A 13,273-nucleotide genomic window follows, 5' to 3' on the forward strand; every position below is an offset into this window, starting at 1 on the left:
TACACGGACGCATGGTTGCACAGACTCATGGACGCACACCTTCGGGAGCATAAAAAGGAAGTAATGTTATCAGTTTTGTGTACTCTAACGTCTTTGTACAAGCAGTTTTTCAAACCTTTCATTTTGTTCATCGATAAATCATGAGGCTATAACCATTTTTGTATAATTATCTAATTTCTGGATGTTGCGAGGCTTTTTTGAAGAGGTGTTTGGGAGTAATCTACCGATGCTTCCTCTGCATTACTGCGGATAGCTATGCTGTTTGGAAATTTCTGTATATAACCAAATTTACCATATAATTGGTACGTATTATATCCCAACATATTTGCTCGTATTAACTTATAACAAATCATTATCTTAACTAATGTTAAAGGGTTTCATTTTTGTAACTATTGTGCAGATGTTAACATTTACGTTAAAGAATACGAGGATTTTATAGTGAAAAATATCAGAACAACATATTTATCATGAAGGTGAATGACACTGCCCTTTTCAATAAAAACTATTTATATTGCCTTGTGTAGATAAATGATAAGGAAAACAATGAATGTATAAGAATATTTGGTAGCACTGAACGCAAACAAGAAAAATAAAACCAGACTCGTTCTGTTCACAGGAGTTAATGAAAAACAGCGACACGTCGCATTTGCACCACTCTGTTGGTAAAAGTACATCGAATCAACTCCCTGATTTCCAAAAGACCAGGCATAACTATAATGTGACTAATGCATCATTTTCGAGTTGCATCTAGTGTTTAATATTGCCAAAATATATCGACTGCATCTGTTGTTAACTTTTGTTGTAATTTTAAATAGATTTTAAACGTTGTTTTGTTTTCTTTCCTTTAGAGTATTTCATTGCGGAGAATCTCTGGTTTACTTTCTGCAGGAAAGGTTACGAAGTCGCAAATATGTTAGAGAAAGAGAACTTACCCTTTTCAAACAATTGCTGTTCACATTCTTTATAACATGACTTTAGCGTAGATTTAAACGTAACTGGAATTGAGCTTTGTGTCTTGTGTATTTACAAACATAAGTAGAGTGATTCCCACACCTAAGGGGAGAAATTTTACCTAGCAATATTGATCGAACTATTGCTTTTTTTGGGTTTAATTTGTCGTTCTCACTCTTGGCACAAGGCTATGCTTTGGATAATACTCATGGATAAGTATTGTAGCTCAATTATGACTACTTTTCATATACTCGGTTGACTATTAACTAAAACGAGGTATTACGACGATTTTCAAAAGTGCATTTGCAGCTAAATGCCAAAATGTTCCTATGAAATCACTCCGCCATGCTTAGAATTTATGTCTTATTCCATGCTTACGACTCTGCAGTATCAATTCATTGACGACTCCAGATGATATGATAGTAACATAAGTTACCAAATCCTCATTTACAATATAGTATTATATTAAATATAATACTATATTGTAAAAGAGGATTTGGTAACTTATGTAAAGCTATTATTAAATAACTATTATACCGTTCTATGATGGTGGTACGTATTACTTAAACGTTCGTTCATGTTAAATCGAAATGTGTTCAGTTATCAAACTTTATTTCTATCATTTCCAATGACTATAACAGAAATACAACATAATACGCTTTTTGAAGATCTATACAAGGAAATACAAGCTGTAGTTATTTCATTATTTTTTTTTTTCCATAAGATGCGGATAAACGAATACAACTCATGGGCTTTTGAATGAATTCATTTCAGACGACCTAGACGAAGAACTGTATTCAATAACTTTTCTAATTCCACAGTAAGAAATATTGACAAAGATCAAAGAAAATTGGACTGGTTTCACTACAGTTTGTGTTTGTAAAATGCCTCAATAACGTAGCTAACTCACACCATGACGACCTTTCAGCTGGTCTCGTGGTCCTTGCTCGCAGCACATTGTCAAGTACTGGTGCATGATCATTTCGCGATGTCACGGTTCTTTGTGTGTGTTCGGGTTTAACGTCTTTTTCAACAATTTTTCAGTCATATAAACGTCGGTGTCTACTTGTAGCAGTGAGCACAATGCCCAACTTTATAGTGCTGCCTCACTGGAATATCACGCCGTAGACACGTAGCATGATACCCCACCCAGTCACATTATACTGACACTGGGCTGACCAGTCCTAGCAGTATCCTCTTAATGCTGAGCGCCAAGCGAGGAAGCTACTAGTACCATTGTTTACGTCTCGGTTCTAACAGATGAACATGGTGTAAAGTATATTTCGAAATTTAATGCAATTTTACTGTGTTTTGTACAAATCATGTTTTCTTATTCAAGATTGGCAAAATATTCAATGTCAGTAAAAAGATAACCCAATATTTTCATATACTATTTATTCAAAGCTGTAAATTTTAAGTATAGAAATTATTGTAAGATGCTACATAATATTAGTATATCCGTACTCTATAAAACTTGAGTTTAACATAACTTGAAGAACATTAACAAACAAAGCTGCTTCAGAAATATACTTTTGTGGATAAACAAGAGTACTCCTGTGCGGAGCAAATTACGGCTGAAGCAATGTTAAGTTTGAGAATCATATAGGCCAAAGCGTTCCAAATGACAACAGCACTTCTATTTCTCAGGTTCTCTCACATAAATACCGGATTCTTCGTGAGCAAGAGACATCCCCCCAACTGTACTGATGTCCAATTGCAAACATCACACAATTTTCAATAGTCCCACCGCTCGGTTCTGCGCTTCCCCAGTCCAAGAAAGGAGCTATTGTGTTCTTTCCCGTAAGCTTCCATAAACCTTCTTTCGCGGCATCTGTCAAACCAACCCAGTAATCATTTTCTGAAATAAAAAATCCATTTTTTTTTTTCAAAAATGATTGATAAATTAAAACTTATTGCCATTAGCAGCAGACATATGTATTCAATTTGATGTAATGTTACGCTTTTAGACTGGTTGCATGAAACTGAACGTACTTTTTCATCCGCTAATCTTTTAAAGCAATTACTTATTATAACTGATGTAATAATTATGCAAACATTTTTCATTTGTCATTTGTAGCTGAATTGCAGTTTCTGTATTTTGACCGTGTGACTTGAAATAATAAAGCCTTCTGAGGCAATAATATCTCTAAAGAAGTATTGTATCCACATTACAAAGCTTTTATAATGCCTTTATTATTGATATTCAGTAGATCTTTTTAGCTCTAAATGTTGGCATATGTCACTCTCAATGGATTATTTTAAATCACTTACTGCTGTGACTATGCATGAAGCCCTTAAGAAACATGTTTTCCTTGTAGTTGTCAACATGAACTAAATGAGCCCCAAGAGATGTACATATATCCTGTAACAAATAGATAAACAGCTTATGAAAAAGAAAACATAGATTGATCGTTATTTATTGTCCTTTGTGTTGTTAATAATTGTTTTCGTTTTGCTAAAACCCTCAAAAGCTTGTTCAGTTGGTTCTGTGAACAAATAATGCTTTATTACCAAGAGCGTAATAATCAAAATAGAGTTATAAGACTAGCATTCTATTATGTACACAAAACGTTGCATTGTCAAGCGTTTAATCAACAGGGTTTTAACATATCAGTGTATATGATGTGTGTCTTGAAATAACCATTCCTTCCGGCTTGGTCAGCAGGTAAAACACAATACTCGTTGAAGTGACCAGATTGCAGCATTATTCTCCCTGCGGAAAAATTCATGTCCAAACCATGGTAAAACCATGATAAAACCATGGTTGAACCAGGGTCAATGACCATGTTCTAGCTCTTTTATAGGTCCAAAATGACCATGGTAAAGTCATGGTTCTACCACGTTAGTCAATTGGCACACTACCATTTGAAGGTCAGGCCATGGTCTTGAATTCTGTGTTTTGACTATGTTTTGACAGTGCCTTCTTTGGAAATGATTTGGAATTAGTTTGTTTATTGTCAAAATATAACCTTGTATGGCCAACAGATAGTCAAATCAAAGACAAACCATATTCTTAACAGATTGTTTAGGCAATGTTATGGCAATGATATGCCAATGGTTTTTTACATGAACATACCTAAATACAATAAACAGTTCGTTACACGTCCTTCACGACTCTGTCATCTGGAAAAGTTGTCAGTTATTTGCGGCGGAAAGCAAGTCAGTACTTGCTCAGAATCCAGGATGTGTTTATATAAATAAAATCATTGAAATACGATGTAAACATAGTAAAACATGAATATCTATACCTGAGCCTCGCTGAAGCTAACAGCAGTAGATCCAAAGTAGTAACAAGACCCTTTATATGCTACCCAACGATCACGACATGGTGTTGTGGATTCTGCTGAAGATTATATAATTATATAAATGTAATGAGGCATGAGTAACACGCAAATAATGATAAGAGGTCTAAAGGGGATGCCCATTTAAGGATCTGTCCAGTTTGTATGTCTGAAATACTGGCGGAGTGAGTAAATACTATTTAGGCCAAAATTAAAAATATATACGAGTACATCAATTGTCTGTCTTCAGGTTCAAAGCAAATATTTTATCTGGCCTGAATTCCAGGCAGTAATCAATTGCTCTCTCCGCCCGCCATAGTCTTGTTGACTGAATCTATATTCTAAAGATTCTTATTCAAAAGGTAGAAAGAAAACATTATAATCTGACTTTAAATCACGTTGACAAGTACCCTCTGCTAGTACGAATATTTGAAGTGTATGTAGGAATGAGAGTTTTGTGGTCCCGATGAAATACTTTGAAATGATGTCAAGTCAAATGGTGGCTTTTAAAGCCATTTCAGACAAGAAATATGTGAGCAAAACAGATTGACAACTACACCGCACTGGCCTTGAATATGGGGTACAGATAGAGACTGGGGTTCCATCTGATGCATTTAATACCATTCCAAACACAAAAAAAAGCTGAGTCCTCCCTCCCAACTTTCTACATCTATCGGTCATTGTACAATCGGTTGTAGCAGCAATTTACTATAAACCGCTGGGAAGATTTGCATAAAGTAGCATTTATATTTCTAGGTCCAAGGTCAAGTTCGCACTGACGGTCTGCGATCATGATCACATTTTCCTTTCCCTATATTCAATCGACAATTTCAGTGACAGCTCGTTCATTTATGGAAAAGTTTACCGTAGCAATGGTGAAAGAATTGAAAAATAATTTTGCCTGACATTTATGAAAGTAATAGTTCGTTATTTGTCAATGAATAATCAAGCCAGCCCCGCTCCTGATTTTCTATCGTCCCCTAAAATAAACATTTATACATTTCATGAAAGAAATAAAAGTTAAGTAGTAACTCTGTGAAAATATCATTTAATTAACTGTTTATTCATATCTGTCTCATACACTTTGATTCACAAGATTTACATTCTATAATAAATTGAGAATATCTGTTATGCTTCTACTTGTGAAATTAGAATGATATTTTTCGAGACCATTTAAGTAACCGGAAACGAAGGAAACACGCCAATTTGATAACGATATAAATATCTCACCCTTTTCTTTTTCAAGATTGTCTAGTCGCCCTTTCACATCTGCTATTTGAGCAACCATATCAATCAGAATCGTTTCAACCTGAGTCAGTTTTTCCCATACATCTGTTGAATCCGAGGCAGTACAGGTACCAAAAGTAGAATATATTCCTAGAATAATGATCACTGACAAAAACATTGTCCCTAAATCAGTTATTAATAAGCTAATGGTATGAACAGTTTAAAATACTTTGCAGCTACATGCAAGTACAAATGTGGCCAAAGCACAAATGAAAAGGATCACTATGTGGATAGCATTGTAAACGTATAGTTTCTCAATGTCACTTTGTAAACATCAAGTACTTTATCTAAATTATTTCTGTTGCTAAACAAAACCTGGTAGAAAAAAACCCTAGATAAAGATCTTTCACTGCGTTCAGCTCTTTCTAACGATGTATATCTTAAGTTTTCTGTATTTTATCTTGTTATCTGGTTGCGGGCAAGGAAGACAAATAAGTCACAAACATCCTTTTCAACATTGTGAATACAGACAAGAGTGTCACAAGTGGTTATTAGGAGAAGTATCTGAAAAATAAAATGTCACCTTTGAATATATTCTTATTAATAGTTATACGAATGTTCCTTTTATGTTCATGCATGTCAATTTTCATTTGAATTGGACGGAAACTGTAAAAGTTTAATAGGCAAGGTAGGCAGGTAGCTGGTACATTTTAAGTTTAATGAACAAGCAATTACCTCGAGAAAAAGTCGGATATGAGTTTTATTTGAATTGTAAGGAAACTGTAGTAATTGAACATACAAGGAAGTCTGACAGTCAGACGAAACGACGGAAAGTTATAACATATTAATATACGGAGCCCCTGAACATTTTGATTTCGGTATTTCGTTCCGTTATACGATAATACTGAATCGTCAAACCGAATTTATTAATTAGTTTAAACGAAACTTCTGTTCGTTAATATAGGAACAAAACAGCTAACTCTTTTTCAGTATATTTGAAATATTAATGATTTGTTTTTCTTTCTATTGCCAGTCTACAAAGTCTCTGAAACTCTCTGAAATTTACTCTAGTCATGATCAAGTGATCGGTTGTGGGTAGGCCCAACGGGCTTATTAGGGTTTTCTTTCATTAAATTAAATTACATTTTTCAAAAATCTTAAAAACAAGGATGGGTATCCAACGGGGAAAGTCTTGTTCCAGAACCGCAGCCACTCCAAAACGCAACTTACTGCCCGTGAACGTGTACAAGACTAGCACACACACACACACACACACATACACACACACACACATACGCACGTACACACGTATGCACGTACGTACGCATACTAATAGCAAACTCGAGGACAAAACGCTCGCAGCCCGTGAACGTGCACATAACTAGCACACTCACTCACACGCGCACGCAAGCACAAGGCAAACATAAGAGAACAAAACTCTCACAGTCCTTGAACGTGCATATAACTAGCACATACACAAACAAGCACGCACGCGCGCACATACACAAAGCAAACACACGAAAACGAAATGATTATATAAAGAAAGACAGTGGGGTACCGCTTGGAACGGTCAGTAGCTAAAATAACACTTGGGGTTAAACCAGTGGTGGTGCACATCTATTCATACTCCCACTAGTAATGTTATCCTCGCTGGGCGAATCCAATGGCAACAGAAGGCATGACATGTAAAACAAACAAGAAATATCTTTAAAAAAGATAAACGGCGCGTTTACATTAAAGACATTAGTTTGGTATATTAATAAAACACCGTGGTACTTATACATGTTTTTCTTGTCCGCCCTGTGCAGGCGTGCTTAAAACTGAGATATCTACCGTTAGGAGATTTTACCCGGGGTATTTGAGGTACGTTTCTTCAGTTGTGTCTTTACAATAAAGCCTTGATTTTCTATGCAGTTGAATAGTCACAACACAATATTCTGGTGCGCTTTAATGCCATTTTAGCAGACGGGCCTCAAATTGTCAACGAATTTATGATATTTCTTTCAAAATAATACAATAGTGACATTTCAAATTGTTTCTCGAAAAGAAATATTACGGAAAAAATGTCGATAAACTTTTTTCCCAGCCTTTATTAGATATCATAGATCTGTTTTCACCAATTAGATTGGAGCAGAAAATTTTGTTAATTCTTATACTGTTGCCATAAGTTATTGTATTAACAAACTGTTGGTATTCGTAAACAAGTGAAGCGATATACAAACGGATATTAGTAAACATCATTACCATTGACCCGGCGCAAATAATGCAGCGCATGGATTGCACAGTAACATGTAAAAATCATTTGAAACTTAATCGAAGGTATTAGTATCCACAGTATCCAAACAATTGATGAAAAACAATTCTAACACGATCCGTAGCAGTTGCTATATAAACATATAGCGAAATCGCCTATATCTGAATACGATAAAATATAGCTGTTCCATTCCACCCTACGATTGTAACATGACTATAAGCTTCTGCTTCCGTTGTATGCCGACTAAATACTCGACTTTTTCAGTGCTTAGTAGTAGTAATAAAAAGTACATCAAATATTCTGAAACAAACAATTTCAAACTTATGAATTTATTTGTTTATATTTTTACCGTAAGAAAATGTTTCAGTCATTTTACACCGTACCAGTAAGTTTCAGCATCTATATCTGGTTGTGTACGTAGGCCCTAGTTTACAATTTCTGCGTTGTAGGCACCACAAATGTCAACTACATTCCACTTTTACAATAATATTAGGTTATTTAACATTGTTCTGTACAATACGGTGATATATTTGGACGAGTACCCAGCTGAGAAAACCATACACGACGAGCCGCTAGGCGAGTCCAATATGGTTTTCTCAGCTGGGTACTCGTCCAAATATATCTCGTATTGTACAGTACAATGTTAAATAACCTTTTTATTCTATATCTATTTTATCTTAGTTTAAATTAAAAATGTTTCACTGAATATTGTATTCCTGCCTTTTCTGTATTTTCTCAGCTTGGTATGAGTGCAAATGTATATATTATACAGAACAATGCTAGGCCCTAAATAGCCTTTTTATTCAATATTTATTTCACTTCATACGTAATATACGTAATTCATTGAATGTTGTTTTTCTGCGTATCAGTATTTACTTTAAATAAATTATATGGTGCAACCTCCCAACAACAACAGCCATTTGGCGATTTGGGTGGTTATAATACTTGGCTGAGATATTATGCCCACAAACATTGTCAGCAAGTTTGGTGAAGATCCGATGAAAACTGAATTAGAGCGGACATGCTTTGGATGCCGACCGCCCGCCCGCTGCCACAGGTGTTCACATAATACGTCGAGATATTATGCCCATGAACATTGTCAGCAAGTTTGGTGAAGATCAGATGAAAACTGTTGGATTTAAAGAGCGGACAAGGCTAAATTTGCAGTTTTCCTGTACGGGTTGTCTAGAGGTCCGGTTACCAGATCCCTAGCCACTGCCATTCAAAATTTTCTCAACCTGTGACAAAATAATAGATTTTTCCAATCAATAAGATTTTTCTTCCAATTATATCTGTATAGATCTAGATCTACATAATTTCTATTTGAGAATACCTGTTCTTCTTCTTCTGAAACTTGTTCTAAATCAGATAGCATTGTCATCACTTGAATCGTTTTTGTGTGTTGTAAACAAACAAATGGCAATTAAATCCTGATTTCAAGACGCATAATCAAACTCTGTACACAGAGCGCCTACTTCATCCGATTTACATTCGGAACATTTTCACGCGTTTCGGGCTTTATCGTATGTTTAACATGGGACTGTTGAACCGTTCAAATACAGAAAATACAGGATTTTTTGTACGCACGTGCGTCCAAATACAGAAAATACAGGATTTTTTGTACGCTCGTGCGTCCAAATACCGCAATATATTGTACGGTCACGTGTTGCAATTGAACGTTCGCGATTTGATAGATAAAATAGATATAGAATAAATAAATTATAATTCATGCCCCAATCTTCTAAGACTCGAGTGTTTACCTGTTTATATGCCGCAATGTTCTCGTGTGTATGTTGCAGTGTCATCATAGGTGACGTGTACTATTTTTAGAAACTGCATTTGAATAAAGTATTTACTTCTGATCTTTTCCGACCTAAGATGTTATTGAAAATAACATTTTCACAGCAGTAACTACTTAATACTTGTACTTTAATTAAGATTTACTAAATATCGGAAAATTCCGTTATGCAACGCTTTCCAATCGTGGGGAGGTTTTTAGGCTGGCGAGTTTGTTCGCCAGACTATTATTACCACAAATCGAAAGTCATAATGATCAACCGAGTGCTGAGACTGACAACATAAATCATTTCATGCGCAATTCAAACAGTTCCGTCATGTATATCAGTTTTACCACGGATTTGTTTAAAGATTGTTAAACTCATCTGTTCAATAAAAGCTTTTTTTTCAACCATTTTGTTTGATTCTGTAAATGATTATGTCATGCATCACTCTGTTATCCTTTTAAATAACATTAGAAAATATTACATAATGAAGGTAAATGAATTCGCCCCCTATGAATGAAATGTCTGTATGAATGGAACTTTTTCGTCTTTGGTAATGTAAAACTGACATAATACACACACTGTGTAATATGCAGAGATAATGCTGATAAATCATGCGAAATGTAAAACGTATTTAACAAAAATATACAACACATCGAATTAAAATTTTATCGAAACACTTAGATAATCTTTATGTTGTTTAAATGGAAACGGAATTCCGGCGACCACATCGTTATAGATTACGACCTCGGTCTATAAATAGCTCATTAAACAAACTGGTTCCAAGCACAGTTTCATTCATAACAGATGTCGATATGAATTATACTGCGCATTATTAATTAAATGTTTAACAAAAGTATCGCTTTTTACTTGGTATGATTTTGCATATAATACAATAAATAATGAGCACAAAATATGTATAATGTAAAAGGGAAGCATAAGTTTTAAAAACCGATTCTTGCAGATCAGTTGCTATATGTTCTACGGGACGTAATCGCTGCGTGGAATTGCCACGGTATCGTGAGAAGAAACAAATGACAACATACCAAAACAGCGTACATGTTATGTTTTGCTACAGAAATAATGTTAACATTTACAATAAAAACTATAATATTATTTGATTTAACGGCAGTTTATTTATTTGTTTGTTTTTTGTTTGTTTGTTTGTTTTTTGTTGTTTTTTTTTGGCTATTTCTATACTAAACAAATTCGTTTTAGAAACATTCTGACGAATGCTGAAAATAAAATTGTAAAAAGTACTTTGTCTCCAATTTACTTAAGGGGGTGGGGTGGGGTGGGGTGGGGGCGTAGATGTAAGCGATTTTTTTTAAACACACGTTTTCAACTGTATTTCATGTTTTATTAAGATAGTGGACCCGTAATGGTAATGTTTAACAATTGCATTAACGCTATACAGTCTTGAAGTTAGCATTGTTTCGTACTGTGTTGCATTTTTAAAAAACTTTTACCGTGTCGATTTTTTTAAAAAAAAAAATTTAATTTTGTATAATTTATGTTTTTTCCTCAAAATAAATGTCAAAGTGATAACCACTGGGCAAAACAATCGCAGAGAATTCATTATACCAAATATTTTGCTAAAAGAAACCTCAAAGTATTGCGTAACAATTATAAAACACAAAATAAAACTGTCGATAACAAATGTTTCTGGGGAGCCTCAAGTAAAAGGATTTAATTGGACAGAAATTAAGCTCCAACACTGAAAAATTATGGCCTTGCTCTCTGCATTCAAAAAGAACCATAGGGCAGAAGTAAAACCTACCTATATTTCTTCCAAAATTTGTTAACTAAAGAATAAATGCAAAATCAATAATTTTTACAACATGTAAATAAGTATTTTCAAAGATGTCTAAACCTTCACCCTTCCGTATCAGAGGTTAAATCCACTTTTAATAGCAAGAAATGGCTAATCAAATAAAAAAAATTCCGCTTTTGTACAACAAATCAATGATAATAAATCTTGAAAAAAACAATTATCTTTCTAGATAAAAGAAATACAATGATAAAAAATGTTTGGTCCTAGTGGGGCTTGAACCTACGCCCTCATGAAAAATTAGATAAAGTAGTCTTCTGGTAGGAATTGAATACTCTTCAAAAAGGGAGGTACACTATTACGGGTCCGTTAATTTTCCTAGCCATCGTATTAGGGAAGGAACAGGACTAGACCATAATCAGTAACAGTCCGGCTTGAAGCGGGGTTCGAGCTCAAAATTTCCCTCATACCGACAAGAAGATCGCCTCATCAGTACTTCAGTGCTTTGATCTTGAAGATACATTAATACCGTGTTCAGACTACGTTTTTAATCCTATATTAACTTGGGTTTATCTTTTAAACTTGTTTGCGTCCACACTATATGTGGTGTAAAATGTGAATTATGTAAAGGTCAAGTGGTTTCTGTAATATAGCATTAAAACTACCTGGGGAGGTGGTCTTAATACTATATTAAAAAGTAATACTACATTTATTTACAAGTGTGAACGCAAATGGGAGTTAGAACTGGTTTTACAATCCTAAATTCCCAGATTTTACCTTTTGGCGGATGAATACCATGTGTTTCTCTTTTGTATCAAACAATTGATGCTATGGCTGGCAAAAGTAATTGGAGTGTTGATGAAACAAAAACATTAAATTGCGATTTGGAGTCATGCTGATGCTCAAAATGGACTATAGATGGATGGACAGAAATTCTTAGATGAACACAGAAGTTTAAACATTGATGACTCCTTCTTGTTTCTGTCAGCCCCCTTCTTTGTAACCTTTTTTGCTTATTGCAAAATATTTGTTTACTTGTAACATTGCAGGTTTATATTTAAACCACATTTCTTTGCCTAGTGTGGAAGCAAACTAGATTATATTTTGACGGGTTTTTAAATGTCAAATACCAATTATAGCCAATTAGCGCCTGATAAAAATAAACCGATCTGCTAGTGTGAACACGGTATAAAACTCTGACAGACATTAAAACGATGTCATTTTATATCCCTTTTTTCAAGTAATGGAGTTTGCTTCAGGCATTTATTTTTAGATTTCCTAAGATCATTTAGGTTTTCCTATGTTCTATTTTAGGCTATTTGTGCCTCATGATAAAAGCCATACCGCACGTACGTTTCTCTATCTTACTGTGCTAAGTATATGTTTATAATATTTATAGGAATTTATTCCTTTGGCATTAAATTCACCGTAATTTACTAGAACATTATTAAAAAATGCAAGTCTTTTCAACCTGATTAATTTTCATACATGATTTGGGGGATTGCATATCGAAGTACGGATGTTGTTTTTGTTACCTTTATATGTTATCTGATATTATGTCCCTCAATGTTTTTTGTTGTTTTTTTTTCAAAAAAAGTAAAATATCGTTACATTATCGCATCTTTATAAGCATATATTAACGTTGACTGTCAAAATATGCGAAATCGTTACCAAAAGTTCAAGAGTAAAAGCCGATAAATTATTCATAAAGTTTTAATTTGGCAACGTAGGGTATTTTTCACATTCTTTGCTTCTTCTTCCTTTTTAGTTACTCCATTTCTTGTACTTGTTATTTATTATACCTCACTTTTGTTTGCAATGTTCCTAACCAGAAGAAAGTCTTGTATTGCTATGGTTTGTACCCCTTAAAACTTACACATTGTAAGCAATTTCATTGTCCTTAGGATAGTCTCCTAAACACGGTATATTGATATGAGATTTTACTTATTTATTATGCAAATCCATGCTATATTAAAGACAACGAATCAACTTGGCTTTTTAGTGTTAA

General features: G+C 34.3%; 1 protein-coding gene across 1 annotated transcript; it reads right to left on the minus strand.

Moving 5' to 3' along the window:
• Nucleotides 1-2,340: 2,340 nt before the first annotated feature.
• LOC123546228 (perlucin-like protein) lies at nt 2,341-5,637 on the minus strand. Its single transcript, XM_053550583.1, has 4 exons — nt 5,463-5,637; nt 4,200-4,294; nt 3,223-3,313; nt 2,341-2,809 (listed from the first exon to the last, which is right to left on the minus strand). The coding sequence occupies exons 1-4, from the start codon at nt 5,635-5,637 to the stop codon at nt 2,595-2,597; spliced, it is 576 nt and encodes a 191-aa protein (XP_053406558.1). The 3' UTR covers nt 2,341-2,594.
• Nucleotides 5,638-13,273: the final 7,636 nt, after the last annotated feature.

This window comes from Mercenaria mercenaria, chromosome 9 (assembly GCF_021730395.1).
Source record: "Mercenaria mercenaria strain notata chromosome 9, MADL_Memer_1, whole genome shotgun sequence".
In the NCBI taxonomy this organism is placed as follows: Eukaryota; Metazoa; Mollusca; class Bivalvia; order Venerida; family Veneridae; genus Mercenaria; species Mercenaria mercenaria.